At 36.5% G+C, this 19,189-nt stretch overlaps 1 protein-coding gene across 9 annotated transcripts in view; it reads right to left on the bottom strand.

Annotated features, from left to right (window-relative positions):
• Positions 1-468: 468 nt before the first annotated feature.
• Positions 469-19,189, bottom strand: part of LOC111506102 (uncharacterized) — a 259,371-nt gene continuing 240,650 nt past the window's right edge. For 7 of the 9 annotated variants that reach the window (XM_074181729.1, XM_074181728.1, XM_074181730.1 and 4 more), the window contains 6 exons: positions 16,351-16,475; positions 14,273-14,354; positions 9,571-9,885; positions 5,275-5,552; positions 2,421-4,418; positions 469-946 (listed from right to left, as the gene is read on the bottom strand). In XM_074181729.1, coding sequence (XP_074037830.1) covers positions 2,421-4,418; positions 5,275-5,552; positions 9,571-9,885; positions 14,273-14,354; positions 16,351-16,475 — 2,798 coding nt within the window. In that variant the 3' untranslated portion in view covers positions 469-946. The remainder of the gene's footprint in view (positions 947-2,420; positions 4,419-5,274; positions 5,553-9,570; positions 9,886-14,272; positions 14,355-16,350; positions 16,476-19,189) is intronic. The other 2 variants (XM_074181732.1, XM_074181733.1) reach the window with 2 other exon arrangements.

Raw genomic sequence — 19,189 nt, 5'->3', positions numbered from 1 at the left:
ATTGCAAAAAACACAAACTTCGAATTCTGGGTTGAAATTCGGTATGTAGGGTCAAAATCGCTTTGTAAGCAACTTTTTCAAATAACTTATTCCGATATCTCCATATCTATATCACAGACTGGACTGGGACTCTCACTTGGACTAAGTATTACGAAAAATGCGATCCATGAAGATCTACGCCTGTACCAGAAATAAAATCTCTGTATATGAAAGTGAATCAAAAATAATATGCAAAAGTTGCTAGTTGGCACCCCACACTGTATTTTTTGTTTGAGCAGTGTGGTTCTTGAACCTATGTATTTGCAAGTTTCGTATTTTGACGATCTGAACCCATTATAATGTAATGAAAATCAAATAGACTGATTAATTTATCAAGGAATCTACAAGTCGATATTCATTCCCAAACATCAAACAATCTTGCTACTCAGCTGAAAGCAAAATTTCGCAGCCAGATGAAATAAGGCAATCAAAATTATAAAGATTTATTTTACAAGAAATACATTAAGTAATATCAATGATACATGCTTAATTCCCATAACGTTTAACATACATATTTGTTCTGATATCCATTTGGATGTATATATAAATATACCTTCTTTCAAGCACCACATCGCTCAAGGCATCTCCTCATTGGTCAACAATCAAGACACATCAATCTCACGGGTCAAGGTAAAATTTCTCATAAAAGGCACTTAACTATCTACAATTAAAACATATATAAATTATCTTTTTATTAATGCCTGCTCCATCACATGGCACCAACCAAATAAAAACGACCTATTCAAATTACATCGTGATGTAAAAAATCAAACAGTGGTTGATATTCATTCAATTTGAATTAATAACACAGGTATTTACAATATAATTATTATGTCATTGTTGGGTATCCGTATTTTACATGAACTTCAATTTGTCTCTCATTCGATCCTATTTCTCCATTTTCTATCTGAAACAAAAAAGAAAACTTTATCAGAACGGTCATGTAGCAAAGCAGTACTTTGGCAGATTAGGCAAAGGGGTTATCCCAATTGAATATTCCAAAATTTGAAAAAAAATCCATCTAATTGTTAAATTTAATAGAAATCAAACCGTGCCTGAAGACAGTATCAAAGAGAGATACATACGTACTGGAAAATGAATATTTCCAAATGACATATTGCAATATTCTGGTTCTGGTAAATGCCTGCCGGAAAACAACTACTTCCATGGCTAATACCACGCTGGATATTGAATTATATCCGACAGACATGTATGCAAGATTTCTCACAGAGGTTAGTCTTGCAGATGGTTCCCGCTCATCCAGCAGCAGGACGGTACTGAAATCATTCGAGTAGATCACCTGAGAAAAAATCCAACTCACACAGCAAAATGCCTGGGACTCGATTAATTTAAACGTGGCTTAACTACAGGTATGAAACCTCCATCGAAGAGAAAAATTTTCGAATAGTAACAGCTCCATCTCTTGAACTAAGCCCCAAGTGGGGAAGAAACATCTCATGTACCAATACTCTAACAGAGATCAAACTTTGACTGGAGACTATCTAGGAGAGATGCATACATAATAAAAAATAAAAAATCGAAATGAATTTTGCAACATCTATAACAAAATATGTCCAAATACTTTAATGAACATGGGTGTCTGTCTAACCAGACTTGGCAAACTAATCTATTGTCCGTAAATATCTAACCGAAATCGCGATGTGTTTGAGGAATATTCTGAGCTCATTCCACATAACTCCATCACAATCACATGTGATTGTGTTGGATAATGCAAGTTATCATTTCAAATAAGTCAAAAGAATACGAACTAGTGCGTTGAGAAAAGTGGATATCATTGGGTGGCTTCGACGAGAAAACATGCAATTTGATGACTAAATGTCAAAATACTCTATAAAGAGTAAATAAAAAATGTCTATTCCACAAAATGGCAAAAGTGTATTATAATTATGTATTATAAAAGACAGGACATCATTTGGAAATTAGACCATTCAGTTTAGGAAATTGTAGAATCTTTAATCATAACATTCGACAAAAATTTATTGGATTAATCTGATGATTACACATCATAATTTTTGCTTGTATAGAATATCTTCTTGAACAAGCATACCTATTTATTATGAATTATTTGTATAAATAATTAAACACAGTTATTAGTTTAAACAAGTATTTTTGACTGATTACCCAAATGTATGATATTCCAGGTAATAAACCAACACAAAAGCTAATTAAATCTTTTGTTTGCATCCCTTTCGCAATACAAAAATAAAGTGGACCTGGTAAAGTATTATAAAACCGCCTATTCCATCTGTGACAGATAATAACTGAATCATAAATTTCTGTTTGAGCACTTCGTTAGCGTGTTTGAACCTTCATCACTTTTTGCTATCAGGAAACAGAATATAGTTGAATTTTTGACTCACCTATGGCGTTTTTTTCTGCGCTAGCTGCGCCCTCTTTTCCCACTCGGCCTTTCTCTGACTGAAATTCTTAGGCTCCGTAATGAAATCTCCTTTCGGAGAGATATTGCTGATTATACTGTCCTGCCCAACTTTATCCTTCAGTTCAGAATCCTCGTTCTTGATGTTGCTCATCCACTGTTCTGTAATCTTCCGTTCGCTAAAGCTCGCCTGCTTTTTCACGACGATTTCCGACGTCACCGATTTGGGAGGATTCATACTGAAAGCCCTTTGGCCGAGGAATATATTGTTGGTTGACTTCTTCAGGAAAACTGGAGATGTGTTCGAAACTGTTTTGGAGTTGATCTTCACTGATTCGTCTACTTTATTCTCAACCAGGGGCGCCTTAACTGGTGACTTTATTTCAGTGTGTTCCTCTCTCTTCGAGATGGATTTCCGCCTCTGCATAAACTCCGGTTCGAGCGGATTATCAAATGTCCTACTAAATAATTTCTTACGCTCATCCACAGGTGAATCCGTCTGGTTTTCCTTGTCGCTATTGTTCGTTTTACCGTCAGTTAGTTGATCCTGTATGGAGTCCAGATCGCTGTCTTTAAGCTTTAGCGACCGCCTAGCGAACACTTTCATTAGCTCAGGTTCGTCGTCCTTCTTTTTGCTGGCCAAGGACTTCCTGCGCAGGACAACCGGTTCGGTCGTTGGGCTGTTCTTCTCCTTCAACTTTTCATCCAGTTTATCCAGGCTGTCTTGGGAGGACTTATCGGACTCTGTCTTGAGCGATTCCAAGCTAGCTGAACTGCTCTTGAAAGTGTTCTCTTTCAATTGTGATTCAGGGAGTATGGAAACCATGGAAGACTTTCGTCCCGAAGGTTTGGCTTCGGGTTTCTTGAACCTATATGGGGATGTAACGGTGGGAGAGTTTGGAGACGAATCGTCATTCTTTTCGATTATTTCCACGTTTTCCTTGCTGAATTTCCTCGGTGCTGGAGGTTTGGATACTAGCTCTGTCTCCACATCAAAGTCGAATAAAGTCTTTGGTCTGTTCTGCTCTTCGGCGCTACTAGGAGACTTCATGGAGATTATGATATTGCTCGAAGGTCTAATCTCAACCCTATTCAATGGTTTTTTGAAACACTCTGGCACCGAAGCCGTAGGGATGGTGACAGTACTTTGCGTGAGTTGTGTCGACTCTCGCTTGACCTGGATTTTCGTTACCGAGACTTGGTGTTCCTTTATAGAGATCGTATGCGAACCATCTACCACGCCGCTTTCTACGGTTTCCGTGGATTGGTTTCTGGAGGTAAAATCTTCCGTATTGCTTGTTACGTTAACAATCGCCGTGTGACTCGGCCCCGAAATCGTAATGGGAGAATCTAGGAACTCTTTGAAAACATCACTTCTGACCTTGTCGTTCTTGGTTTCTTTCATCGTCGTCACATCCGGCTTGGAATTTTTGAACTCTAGCCTAACGTTGGAAAAGTGTATTTGATCGTCCAAGTGCTTGACGCTGTCCAAGGAAGCGGCTTTTGTTACGGTACCACGACTCTCCTCTCTCTTCTCTCCTGCCAGGAAGTCCGCAGTAGAGGACTTGATGTCGTGAGCTCCGATCTCTAGGTCGAACGATTGCGGTTTCACAGTTTTGAAGCTGTGCGACTTCGTAACAGGCTTCGTTATCTTGTGTTCGTTCGTAATTTCGGTCATGGACTTGAAACCGTTGTCGATATCGTCTTGGTTCAAGGACAGCACTCGCTGTTGAAGCGAGGATAGGCCGGGCATTTTGATTTTATTGAGGAATTCCTCGTTCTTCGGTCTCGTTTCCGAATACCTGGTGGTGATAGAAGAAGATTTGGAGAAGTGGGTTTGTTCCATCGTGGAAGTGGATATCACAGTTGGCAAGATATTTCTTTCTGGTAGTATAGGGCTTCGAGGCGACCTCCTCGGAGATTGTGGGGGAGTTTCTGCCGGTTTTGGTACTGATTTTGGCGGACTAGTTGATATCGAGATCTGAAACACACAGTTAATGACACTGAGGTTCGCAAGAGTTTCTGGAAATTACTTCGGAATTTATGAAACATTCATGTTTACTATTTGACTGATGACATGTCACGAACATTAAAGTCGAAAGGTATACAGGGTGTTGAATGCTACAAAACAGATTTGATATTTTAATGTTTATACAGGATGATATTGTCGACATTTTGTAATGGAACTGAGAAAAACATCCACAATTCTAGAAAACATTCTGTTAAATTCATGTTAATTATGTGTTTACTCCTTCAAACTAAACACATTTTTGTATATTTGAATGAATCATTTCGAATATTTTTACATATTGACGAGCAATTTCATATGATGAACAACTTCCACATTTAAACTCTTTTATTTATGAAAAATGGATTCTCTCATTCTTAAACTATTTGGTAATTGTAAAAACTACGTTTCTTACAATTATTCGAACCAGAAAATGAAAAAAATGTATCTGCTGGGGAAAATTTTATGTTGACAAAGTGGTTTAGACTTTCACGGCTGAGGTTTTCAGTGTCGTTGCTTTTCGAGTTTGAAAGCCGAAATTTCTTCCTGACGTTTCGCTGGGGCGAGTGAGTAGCTTCTTCAGAGGTTTAACCATCATGGCTTGCTGTCCGATGACTGAAGAAGCTAGCCACTCGCGCCAGCGAAACGTCAGGAAGAAATTCCAAAAATCCACGGCTTTCAAACTCGAAAAGCAACGACACTGAAATTATATGTTGTTTTTAAACATGTGTGTTACTCAAAAGAATTTAGCTTTCAGCTTAATGTTTTCATAGTTCTTACGAAGAAAGGTATTACAAAGTGAATACCTGAAAAAGAAAATTGTCCCTACCTGTCTGTGTTTGAACCGGTTTTCCAGTTCAGCTTGAAACGGGGAAGTATCAGTGGGAGGTTTTTCCGATGGCGGTTTTGTAATAACTACTGTCAATTCTTTCCGTACTCCGTCAGGAGAAGCTGGAATATCGATTGGGAGTACTCTCTGGCGTGAAGCGGCTCCCGAACGGGGAAGAGGCGTAGGTTTCGGAGCTTCAGACTTCACCGACGTGGACGTCACATACGTGGAGGAACTTTCTGTATGTGACTTCATCGATATGGTACTCCCCTCAATATCTGCAAAAATATTATGTATGATGATAAATGATACGTTTGCATGGTTTACGTTCATTCGATGAATCTAAGAGTTTTTGAAAATTTCTGAATCCTTTGGAATGAAGGTGAAATTTTCGAATTACACAGGTTATGAAATTCATTTAATTGTTAATGACTGATTTCTAGGAAAACCTTCCTGAAAATCTGACTCTCGATAACAACAGACCTCGCATCTTCGAGGGCAAGGGCGCTAACCGCCCAAAAAAGAGCGATTGGGAGGTCGTCAAGAAAGTTAACACAGCACCGGCAGTTGAATGGGCTATTAAGTCGTTTCAGCCCTTCAAATCTTCTGGAGCTCTCCAGCTCTTCTTCAAAATGGACTGAAAATAATTTTACCTATTCTCATAAAATTATACAGAGTTAGTCTGGCCTGGAACTATATACCACACAGTTGGTTGGCAGCAAGGATGGTATATATACCTAAAGTGGGTCGGAAAGACCCACACCCTAAATCGATACGACCAATCAGCCTTACATCCTTCCTGCTGAAAGAACTTGAGAGGATACTGGACGGACATATCAGGAGGGTGGCATTATATGCATCCCCCCTGAATAGCCACCAGTATGCTTATCAAACTGGCAAATCGACAGATTCTGCATCAAACCTTGACGAGAAAATATCCCAATCCTTTGATAAGAAGGAGATTGTAGTTGCTGTATTTCTCGATATCGAAGGAGCATTTAACAATGCACTCCCTAATTCTATAGAATCATCTCTGGTTAGGAAAGGTATACAATCGACCATAACTGGCTGGATTTATGCCATGCTGGTAAACAGAACTGCAACTACGACTCTTCAAAGCAAGACCATTAGGTTCAGGGTCACCAGAGGCTGCCCTATCTCCCCTTCTGTGGTCGCTCCTGATGGATAGTCTGCTTGATGCCCTCGACAGAAGAAAAGTATATCTGCAAGCTTATGCAGATGACCTAGTCATCTTGGCAATAATTTTATCGGCTGTCTTTGATTCCGAGTCATTTTATAATCACAAATATACAACTTCACACTTTCAATGATGCTTGGTTCACACTTTCAATGATGCCTGGTTATATCATAAAACATTGACTTTCATGCTCTTTTCAAACATTTGTGTCTGAAAAATGATAAAGATGATTACAAAGTGTTCAGGTCATGTAACTGCCTCGTTATTCATATTGGTACAATCATACAATAAAAGGAACCCACGAGGAAGCTATGATGTTAGTGAAAAACGTCTAAAAATAAATTTTGTAAAAATGTTGTAATTATTATCATGAATACTGTTATTAATTTTCATTCATAATTGGAGATAACAGTGAAAATAAAAGAAAAATTTTGAAATTGGTCCCATTTCAGGTAGCACCAGTTAGTTTTTCAATTATGATAAAAAACAAAATGCAGAGTTGTGTAAAGGTATTCACAATGTGGAAACTTATCTATACAAATTCAACATTACAAGAAGACATGCAAGATCGAATAAAAATGAGTAATTCAAAGTGTTCGGTGTGTTAGTAAAAGAGGTGAGCTTGAAGAATGAGTAAAATGAAACATTTCAAATCAACAGCAAGATATGTTTAAATGTTTATGCACACAAAGGTGTGGTTGGTGATATTTGTAGCAACATCAAAGGATAATATCTGAGTAATGTCATACATTACATTTTCAATATTGATTGCATATTTCCACTTCATTATAACTGTATCTTTCCAAAACTCAGTTTCATAACTATAACATTTTTCTCTACAAACAATGAATGTGAGTAGTTCATAATAAAAATGAATTGAAGTGGTCTAAATGGATACCAGTTTCCTTCTATTATTAAGAATTCATGTCAACTGAACCCATGATATGCCAGAAATGCAGTTTTTTCAAAAGTTAACATTTCAGGGTATTTTGGTGACTTGTGGATTTCTTTAAAAGACATTTTTGAATCACATTGAATTATATAAACTGTATGACGCTCTGTAACTGTAAAAATATAATTATAAACAATGATATGCATTGTGAAATATTGTAGGTAAACTGAATAAATAAATATTATTTATTCATGAATCTTGAACCGGTTATAGGTTTTTTACTTATAATAAATACAATACAACCAGAAAGACAAAGTCTCCATGAATATGTTTTGAATACCCTAAGAACTAATAAATGATAAGGACTTTTCACATTAGATTTGAAGCATTAAAAATAGCAATAACAGGAAAATCATGTGCAAAACAAAACAAAATCACGTAAAGAACAGCAGACAGAAATAACAGAAAAGGACACAATTAAAACAAAAAAGATAAATATACAAATAAACTTTCAGCACAATAAGGGTTGGGTTTAGTAGTTTTGTTTGCCACTCTGGCAGAGTGGCATGTACTTGAAAACTTCTGCCGAAGAATATGAACGAAATAATTATATCTGGATGAGTTAAACCTAAGAGATTCCTGTGGTGTAGACGTTTTGTCTTAACTGCTTTTAGCGACGATTTCTAAGAATAATTCTAGATTAACCTCCTTAAAGCTTCAGTGCAAGTGAATTTTTAATAATAACACCTGACAAAACGGTTTACTTGAAACTGAAATTATTATTCATGTATTTTTTGTTTAGGTGTATTTGTAAAAGAGTTGTATAACCTGCATAAAGGGTAAAACATATAGTTCCATCTAAGGAAATAATGTTATATAAGAAATAGAACTGGTCCCACGACTGAACTTTTGTTTTCAAAAAGTATTTGATAAAGCTTGAGGTTCATATACTGTTGACATCCATTTTACAGACTGATTTTGAACACCAATTTTTTGTTTGCTTTATGTCAGTATATGATACAATAAAACGATGTTACTACACTTTTTTGAAGTACCTTTCAGTTATACGTTATTGGATATAGAAAAAAAATTGATTTACTGTGATTTTGTTAGGGAATCTGTCCAATCTATATCTATTAATACATTCAATTCATTTGCGAATGAGGCACCTATAGAGCAGAAATTCTATATATGAAACATCGTATTTAATCTTGTTCTTCTGATTGGAACGCAAAATTTAACTAACGATAATAAATGAGGTGAGTTTTAGTCTATTATTAAGAAGCCCGTAAATGAATGATATTACACCCATTTTGACCCTATTTTAGAGAGACAGTATCCTGAATTCATTCCTCAAATGAGCTGTTCTTACTAAACGGTAGTCTGGCCATACGTGATATTTTGTGAAGATATCTTCAAAATTTGTTCTGAAGTTTTTCCAAGTCATATAATGTGGAGTGATACTCGCCAAACCATATCTTTGATCCAAATTCAAATTTATTTCAAACCAATTCATAGTACAGCAGTTCAATCGAATGGATATTTCTGAAAATTCTAGTTTGCCTGATAATTAACCTCAATTAACCTTATTTTGAATGATAATGTATTTTTATATATAATTCCTAGGTCTTTTATTTCTATATTGTGAAAGTATCAGCATGTCTTTGTTCAAAAGGACATTTATGAAAGTGAGCCTTATAAGCACACTGACTTATGACTTCGCCAATCAGACAATCCAAAGGGAATCGAAGTAAAAATTTCACGGTTGATAAATGTTTCTTTGAAGATACAAGTGAACTTGGGGTATTATTATTATTATTATTATTACTGAATAATAAATTCAGGGTATCACTTGATATTCATTGTATGAATCATTGTACACCACAGTAGGTACACCATAACAGAAGAATTGAAAACATCGCTTTTTTTAAGAGAACTATTATTAATAAGCATACAATATGTTATACAGGTTTCCTCGATGATTTTTTCGAAATATTTTCTGTACAGTTTCTAGACGAGGTGATAACACTTACTGCGATCATTAGCTGTCAAGTTGAATTTTTTATGGAAAAATTTTATGAGAATTTCTTTCTAATCTTCAATCCCCAATTATTGTTTCATTACTTCAATTCCTATCCCCTCAAACTCATCCGATATAATTGTTAGTAGATACTCCACCGCACCATCCACCTACCTAGTCACCTACCTAGTTCCCGGTGTCGAGTCTTGCTCTCTTCGACCTTAACTTCGTTTTTCGCTTCTTTCTCCTCTTTCGATTTTTTCTTCCTACCGCTCTTTCTAGGAAATATCCTATCGAACAAAGAGAGCTTTCCTTCTTTCTCTTTTTCTTCGTGTAGAGGGGAGAAAGGGTCTTGCGATTTGCTTCCAGCGTTGGACTTACTCCTGTTCAATTTGCTCTCCGATCCCGGTCCTGAGAGACCGGGGGGCAAAGAGGAACATTTTAGTTGGATCTCTGTTAACATACTGGGGGTATTCATGCTAGGGAGATCGGTTAGAGACTCTGCAAAGCAAAACTGGGCATTACTGGGGTAGAAAAGCGGACGAACATGCAAGCGGGGGAATTGACACTGATATCTTACTGAAGTGGCAGACATGAAAAAAACATAAGGATTTTGCATTGGGTTCCCTATGACTTTGCAAGTAAATCTGGGGTATTATGTCTGATACTTTGTGTATTTCGTTACATGGATAAATGAAGTCATCAAATATTTTTTCACCTTTATCAATATGCTGGATATGTATAAGGGCCGATAGAATTCAAGTATTGTGCACATTTGACAATTTATCTGTGTACATATTTATATATTTTTATACACATTTTGAGTTTGAATTTCCCTATCATAAACAGACAGTGTTTCTTAAGAGAGTTCTTCAACGGATTCTTTATTGATCTAGCTTTCATTTTTTCAGATTGTCGGAGGTTAGAAACCCAAAGAACAGTAGACAATATTGGGTCTTTAACAAAAAAATGTCTTCCGAAGATTTGGTAACTTTTGGAGATCAGAAATCGTTGAAATTTCTCAAACAAGGAATCCTTTGAACTTCTCAAACTAACAGTATTTTGATGTCCATTTAGATGCAGAATACAAAAAACCAATTGAGTAACGCTTTGTCGACTTTTTGATTGAAAGAGAGTGATACTTTTTCTGTTAGAGAATCATATTTAAATCTTGAAAGCATGTAAGCATTTTGTAATTTTCTAAGTGAAAAATAAAGTAATCATGAATCATGAATTTCAACTTTATTGTCGAATCCTAATCCCAAATGAAATTAATTGAAAAAATATTTTTGAAAACAATTAGCTTTTAGTCTAAGAAGAAAATAATATTAAAATCAAATGAAAACCGTCAATTTATTCCAACACATAATTTCTATGTTATTTGCCTATTTTGTGAAAAAAAAAAACATAATTGTTTTCTTAGAATTCTTGTCAAGAACGTATTATTCTGTTTTTGTTCACTACACAGATGAATCTCGAGACAAGCTCTCATCCTGTAAATTGTGTAATGTAATGAAATGATGGGCTTGATTTAATTTGAACTTGATTTTCTTTTTTATAGCATATAAACAAAAACCATTTTTTTTTCATTATTTTCAACTTATCGATGGACATGTTCCTTAGTTAACTTCATTTGATGCGTCACTGTTGCATAACCTCTAGCCGAGTTTGAGTGTATGGTGGTCATCTCGTTTTATCTAATAACCTTATCATGAGAGTACATAAAAAACTATTCCGCCATTTTGAACGGTCCTTCATCTTGGATAATCCGTCAAATTGGATTCGAAGGGACGTTATGTTAGTTTTCATATTCTCTTCAGCAAACATATTACTAGTCCCTTATGTTGGTCCGTTATATTGCATGTAGAATTAAGTCACATAGCTAACCATTGATTGGAATAAATGCTTCAAAATTCAGTTGCAAAATTGTATTCGAATAACAACTAGTTATAACAGTATTGCTTCAAATAACCACATGGAGGTGGTGAAGATAGGAAACCTAGATGGGTACTGAAATTGAACAGTACTACCAGAAGTTGATGTGCCTGTTCAGCGAGATCAGGCGCTGCAAATCTGCTGAAAATACAAATCAAGCCAACTCATGAGGTCGAGTGATTTCAAAATATTGTTCAGCAGAATGACAACATGCCTTGAACCTTTCAAAGCATGTGGGCCTCACGGGATCTCTTGTATATATTAGAAAATATTTCTTCTATATCAGTAATACCGGTTTTTTTATTTTAATATCTAAAATTGGAAAAGTTGGATCCATCGGACTATAAAGCACTATAGAAATTATTCATATTCTGTCGACAGTAATTATAATAACAAAAGCAAGAAACAATAGTCTCTGTTTTGCATTCCCTTCCACTAATTTCAGAACTAAGAAACGAATTCGTGTTTTCTGAGAATTCCCTTCATCAGTAATAGATTGAGATTGATATTTATAGGGTTCTAGTGGTTGGCTTTGAATTAACATAAAAATACAATTTTCATGACTCACTAATTATGATATTGATTTTCACTCGTATTCAACGAAAACTATATCTACTCGGTCGGTAGCCAAGCGGTTCGTCGTGATTTGTTCAATCACTCGAATTGACTGCCGTGTTGGTCGGTGGTTCAAGCACTAGTCTGAACGATCGATCTTCACTTGCTACCGTCCAACCCGTGTTAGGAATCACACGTTAAAAGATAAGACATCGTTAATCCTTAGCTCGCACAAGTTTAAACTTCAGAGAGTTGTCGTTCGTAGGGGTACGACAGCTGGTTAACGGAAAAACAGATTTTAAACAGAGTTTTTTAAACTCAGAAATTTTTGGTATAGTTTCCAAAGATATTGTTGATCCAGCAGAACTCAAGATGAGTATAAATCGGCAAAGTATTGCATGGTACTTGTAGAACATTTTCTGCTTACAAGAGATAAGTCTTTAGAATATCACATGTTACAGTAGCATAGCACGAAAGCAAAGCAGTTCTCTTTAAGCCGTTTCAACTCATACACTTTATATACATACAAAATTTATTCATCCATACATAACTAGTCTGTTTTCTTAGCTTTTCTAAACTGTTTGAGAGATTAGCCCCCATTACGCTGACAATATGAATAGTTCAAAGACTAACACCACTGGAACTTCGTTACTGGCTGTGCTCAAACTAGACTCAACTGTATTCGCTTTCAAACCAAACTCATGAATATTATTAGACTCATTTATCTGATTCCAAATAACATCTGTATCTGTAGGGTAGGGAGGATGAGTGTAGGCACTTAGGCCACATGTGACCCATCCCATCTCTTTAGGGATTGAGCATGGGTGTTCCGCAATTGTCGAAGTCATCAGGCCGTAGGTGCCACTGGGTCGTAAAATTCTTAGTCCAGCCGCTCCTTGGCTAAAGAGTCGGCAATGCGATTACCTTTACTCATGTCGTCCCCTTTAATCTACCTCAGGATAATGTTATTATTTACCGAGGCTTTGGCTAAATCTTGGTGGCACTCTAGTACTAGCCCTGAGGTAACACGTTGTCTGTTCAAGGCTAATAAGCCTTGTCTGCTATCAGTGCAGATTGTAATGTTTTTGCCAGAAATTCCTTTACTGGTTATTTCTTTTGTGGCGATTGAGATACCAGCCAGTTCTGTTTGAACCACGCTGGTATTTTTTCACGCTGGTATTTTTTCCCATTCTCTACTTAATCCATAGGCTTAGTGATCTGGAGTACAATTCACATCCCGAGCCTTCTTTGGTTTTTGAGCCGTTTGTATATATCGCGTCCAAATAACATTACTGTTCCTCAATCAATAATAGGGGATTATTAAATACCTTATTGAAACAGTTTTAAAGATTTACTCCTAAAATATGCTGAAATGATATCATGTCAACTCCAATTCATCTATTTTTCCGACATGCTTAGTTGATAATTTCTGCTACTCATGGAAGATGAAAGTTAGTTAGCCGCATTACTTCAAATAGAAGAGCACTAGTAACTTCACTGCATTCACATCAATTGCTAGCAAGAGTCTGGAAAATAATCAAGGTTATGTTGTATTGTGTGTCATCGTGATTTCCCTCAAGTTCATCTCCTGATGATGCCAAATTGATTGATAGAATGTGCTCGAGAAGAATGTTGCAGTTCTGCTATGTGGAAGCAAGTTTTATTGCTTTATATAATTTCGAATCACAATAGAATCATATTAGACAATGGAAGTTTGAACTAATGAAATTCACCATGAACATTGGTGAGTCATTCTAAAACTATCTGTTGAAGACCATGACAGATATGAAAATGCCTCAACATGTTCATAGTTCAAGGTGAGCAAAAAACAAACAAATACGGAATGAACTGTATTGTGATTCATTGAAATCAAAGCACAACAATAAAACATAACAGAACATATATTGGAGAAGATCTGAATGAAAGTTCTGGCATACTATAGGGTAAAAATCTCCAATGTGGAATGTAGTGTTAATGATACAACTCAAGTTTTCTCGGAGGAAAAACAAATCACTTTTCTGGAATCGAAAGGGCAAGAATCAACAAGTGTCTATAAATTCACAGCAGGCTTCAAACATGTTTTGAATTTTTGTAGGTTATCTTCTTGGGATTCCCCAAATGTTTCACTTTGAATTGAAATGGGTTCATTCAAAGGTTCCCCCTATGTGAAGTAGTCCAAGTTGAAAAGGCAATTAAAGTACTTTGGATAATAATACTTGGATAGTTACCACACAGGAGAAACTTTCAGACCATAAACCACTGGCTTGGAAAAACGTTTACTTCATTTTCGGTTGAAATTTTCAATTGAAGATTCAAAAAAATGCGAGATCTTGTGGCAGATGCCAAATTAGTTTGACACGGTGCAATGTTAGTTGAAGCACACAAGATCAATACTCACCTTTCTTAGTAGTCTCGGGTGATGTACTTCTGATGGAAGAATCCTCGTTAACTTCAGGAGTCACTGGCAGTGCAGAATTCAGCTGTGAATAAATTTAATTCAAATTTGAATGTAACAATACTATACAGAACTGAAAAATATACTTTCTCCAATGAAAGTAGGTATCATATTTTTTTTTGTAATAGTAACGGGTATTTATACTTCATTATACTCTAGGAGAGAATGATAACTCATTCTGGTTTTTCTCCCACGGTATATAAAAAGTTAACATTTGAATTTGATATGAATTCATCTACAAATTTTCTACTTGTGTTGCACTATTTGGAGCCTTTGGTGTTTCAATCACCAAGTAATTGAATCACGTGTCGAGGTGTTGAAAATAATGGTTTGGTGATGTGAAAGAACATATTAAGACCAAACACGAAGACATTCATTGTTAATAGTAGCAACAAAATTGGCCTTAAGGTGAGAGAGTACACGGTATGAGAGAAGTAACATATGTTTGGCACTCTGACGTTATTTTTTTTAATTTTTCAGCCGCCGGTCTTCTAAACATTTAAGCCAATCGATTCATTTGGATTAATGCCATTTCGTAACTGACATATATTGCCATTTGCCAGATTGGTGTTTTTCAAAGAGATTACGTGTTTGTGTTAGTTTGTACGGAACCGTGAATTGGTTTGTGACTTCATTGCATTAATAATTTACTTGAAGAAAGACAAGTTCTTTGTAAAAAACATCAAAAAAGAAATTCTATTAAGGGGGCCCCAAGGGGACCCGAAGGATGAGGCGAGGTGCCAAGGGGGCCTGATGAGGTGAGGGGGATTCTCAAGGAGACACGCTCTTTGAATCTCTCCGATACTCATTCCATTCCTTCTCTGCATCGATAACGTCACACGTTTCTCACTACCACTCTCCGAAACACACCAATCTCGAGTTGGGTGTTCCACAAGGTTCCGATCAGATGTCATGAAAATTGCAAAAATTTCAGCGCCATAAAAAAATACATGGAATCTACTGATGTACTGAGTTGAACAACAAAACGATGAGCAGCCACAGTCCGTCGATTTGAACCACTCTTGGAATCAAATGTGTGCTAAGTCACTTGAACACTTCTTGTGAAAGTATCTATAAAAGAGAGACAAATCTCCAACCTTTCTTCGATGTTCCAGGCTATCAAGGTTGTATGTGATGTTCGCGTCTCCAATCAGCCGTACGGCTTTTTTCTGGATAGTATCCAGCAACTTCAAGGTATGTTTGGGGGCAGAGCTAGGTGCATGAGAACAATACTCCAAAGATCTGATCTGAGCTTTATGAAGCATCAAAAGTTGCTGAGGTATGTACAGTTTTCTGGTTCGGAACAATGTTCCAAGCTTTTGAGAAGCAGCCTTTGCAATTCCAGCGACATGTTTGTGCCAGGACACATTGGTCTCCATTTTAACCCCCAACAAACATATCGAAGCAGACATTCATCTTCTTGGAGCAAACCGATGCCTGGGTTTTTGTAGCATTGAATCGAATCTGGTTACTTTCACCCCAATTCGAAATCACTTCTAGATCCTCATGAAGATATGCAACCTCCTGCTGCCGGTGAAGATGCGCCACCGTAGCCGATGTCTTGGAATCCAAATGCAATGACGGGACAAGTGTACTGTGGTCGGCAAAGCCATATATTGGATTCTTAGTTTTTTCCAATACGTCGTTGATATACAATAAAAAAAAGTTAGAGATAATATGGATCACTGAGGAACACCAGCGTTGATGGTGAAAGTATTCGAGAGATATCCATTGACGGCCACTTGCAGGGAACGTTCTTTCAGGAAGCTGAAGAGCCACACACGGTCAAAGGCCTTAGAAATATCAAGCGCTACAGCTATTGATTTTCCATGTTTCTCGATTGCGTTATACCAAATATGGGAGACATACGATAGAAGGTCGCCTGTTGATCTTTTCCTTTAATCTTTTCAGGCAACAGATATTTAGCTATCTTATTAATATCTTCATATACCTCCTATGACTTTGATTTCAAATTAACTCAAAAAAGTAACAAGAGTAAGTGTAACTTCAGATAATTTTACCTGTTGTCCCCTTGGTCGTTTTGGAGCTCCATGTTTTCTTTTTGGTTTTACCGATACCCTGTGATGCGCAGCACTGTGATTCAGAGGTGCTACATTGGAACTCGGTCCAAATTCCAAGTAGGTATCTGATAAAAAAGAGAACAAATATTAAAACATTTTGAGCATATCTAACATATGTGGTGTTCGTCGAAGAAAGGTTGGTACATAGTGTACGAAAACAAGTTTTCGAGAAAAATGCGTTCAAAGTTTCGCGGTATACCACTACCATATACACGCCTTCAGTGGGTGGGAGTGTAAGGTCTTGATATCATTGGTCTGGGTATCTGTGACGTCATTCCTTCAATCTGCGATGTTTATTCTCAATTTCGTGTGGCGGTAGCTTCATTTGTCGAGTATATGATTGGTTTACAATGCAGCTGATTGAAGTAACCTTTTCGTTTCTGGGTTTTCTATCTTATCAGTTTCTTAATTTTCGTGAGAATTATCAACTTTCATAAATTCTATTTTATTAAAATGAACGCGAGTGACGATTTAAAAAAAAAAAACAGCAGGTTTTCAATAAAGAGTTCCAAGCGGTTAATGGGATATACGATGAAGTTTGTAATGAAGATGAATCTTCTGCATGTTCTGGTTCAAATATTATATCAGAAAATTGTGAAACAGAGAATGCCGAGTTTGAGGAGAATGTGAATGGTACACAACTGAATAGTTCTCGCATCAGCAACGTAAAACTTGAAAAATGTGTCGTACCTGAACCTGTACCTTTTTTCAGGGAATGTTTCAGAACATACGTTTAAAAATACGTGTGAAAAATGTTTTTCCAAGTTTGGCGAAATTCACGTGAAAGAACATGTTTTCAAGTGTCCGAAACAATCGTTAAGTCATAACTCATTTTTTGACACACTATGTACCTTTTTTCGGCGAACACCATATATATCAAAATTAATACGAATACAACATATATCATCATGTAAAATAAGATAAAACCACGTTTCCAGCCATTTGGGTCCCTTCAATAAAATGTGTCGAAATATATGTATTTGAGTTTCTCTCATCTGGAGTAATGTATCCATTGTATACAGGGTGGTTATTGAACATGCGGCAAAAAATTAAGGGACTATTCCTTAGACTACTCTGAAGATTTTTTTTCGATAGGGCGGTTTGTTTTCGATACGGAGCGAAAAAGAATTTCGATAATAACAATTTTGCATTTCATGGACTTGCTGATGGCAATTCATTGGAAGCTAGGCGGTAGTACAGTGAACTATTTCCTAATCGTAATTTGCCTAATAGAAAAACCTTCCAAAGTATACATCAATGACTTCGTGAAACAGAACCATTCAAGCAAAATGGGGACCAGGAAGGCCAATGACACAGTAAGAACGGTAGAAGTAGAAGAGAATGTGCTGGCCATGATAGAAGAAGATCCAGGTACCTATACTCAAAAAACTGCAAATACTTTAAATGTAAGTAACGGGACGATTTGGAACATTCTTTTAGGCTATTTGTTATACCCATACCACATAAAACGAGTTCAGGCACTTCTTCCTGCAGATTTCCTTCCACGGATTGCATTCTTTTGAGCACATTGGTTCAAATCTCTCAACTACTGACGCTTATTATTTTTACCAATGAAGCCAGTTTCTCAAGAAATGCCACAAGGAATTTCCACAATAACCATATTTGGGCTGAAAAAAATCCACATGAGGTGCTTGAAGATCGCTTTCAACATCAGTTCTCTTCAAACGCTTGGATGGGAATTGTAGGTGACTTTCTAATTGGACCGGTATTTCTGTCAGGAAGACTTACCGGCGAGGTATGCCGTAACTTTTTGGAACAAACGCTACCTCAGTTTCTGGAGGATGTACCATTAGTTACAAGAAATGCAATGTGGTTTATGAACGATGGTTCACCAGCGTATAGCATATTTGCTGGAGCGGGAGTTTTCAACCTCACTTATGGCCTGCTCTATCACCGGACTGGATTATTTCATATGACGCTACTCAAGTGAAAGATGTGGGAGATTTGAGAAATTGGATAATTGCTGGGTGTAACGCAATCAGAAACGATGCTCGTGTTTTTGAAAGAGTTCGGGAGTCGATGAAAAGATTGGATTTTTGAATCCGAGCGGGTGGTAGTCATTTTCAACAATTCTTGTAGATTAAGAAACATTTGATGTGATTTTTGGTAATAAATTGTTATTGTCGAAATTATTTTCGCTCCGTATCGTCGAAAAAAAGCGCCCTATCAAAAATCATCAAAGGACAAAATATCCTTAGAATAGTCAAAGGAAAAGTCCCTCAAATTTTTGCCGCATTTTTAATAAACATCCTGTATATGAGAATATACATTATTATTTGAATTGAAGGGGTTATATTTTTTAGGAGTGATTAATTTTTGGGAAAGAAAGTTTTTGGCTTTCTACTACTCCATCTTGATACAAAACAAAAATTAATCATTCCTAAAAAATATAACCCCTTCAATTCAAATAAGATTCCTCTTGGCTGGGATTAAATCAAATAGGTGAATGAATGTCATTACGATGTCATCGATGACATAAGCAGATCAAGCTTACTCCGTGACATTAAAAAATCGTAATTCATGAATGAAGTGTGTGTATTTTCTATAATGTTATCCAATTTGGTACTGAAGAGCCTTAGGGCAAGTGTCTTATGGCGAAACATCGGTGTATACCAGTGAGGATGGCAGTGTTTTATGTAAGTGCAATTTGTTACCATTCATTTAAAGTAGAACTGATGTGAATGATATCTGATTTTTATTCTACAACGAATGTTTGAAATACAAACTGAGTAGAGAAAAGTATCTTCTGTATAATTTA

Source organism: Leptinotarsa decemlineata, unplaced genomic scaffold (assembly GCF_025532065.1).
Source record: "Leptinotarsa decemlineata unplaced genomic scaffold, Ldec_3_MD MMD2_tig00026314_RagTag_RagTag, whole genome shotgun sequence".
NCBI classification, from domain to species: Eukaryota; Metazoa; Arthropoda; class Insecta; order Coleoptera; family Chrysomelidae; genus Leptinotarsa; species Leptinotarsa decemlineata.
Note: the sequence above shows the minus strand (reverse complement) of the source record. Positions and strands in the feature narration are given on the sequence as shown.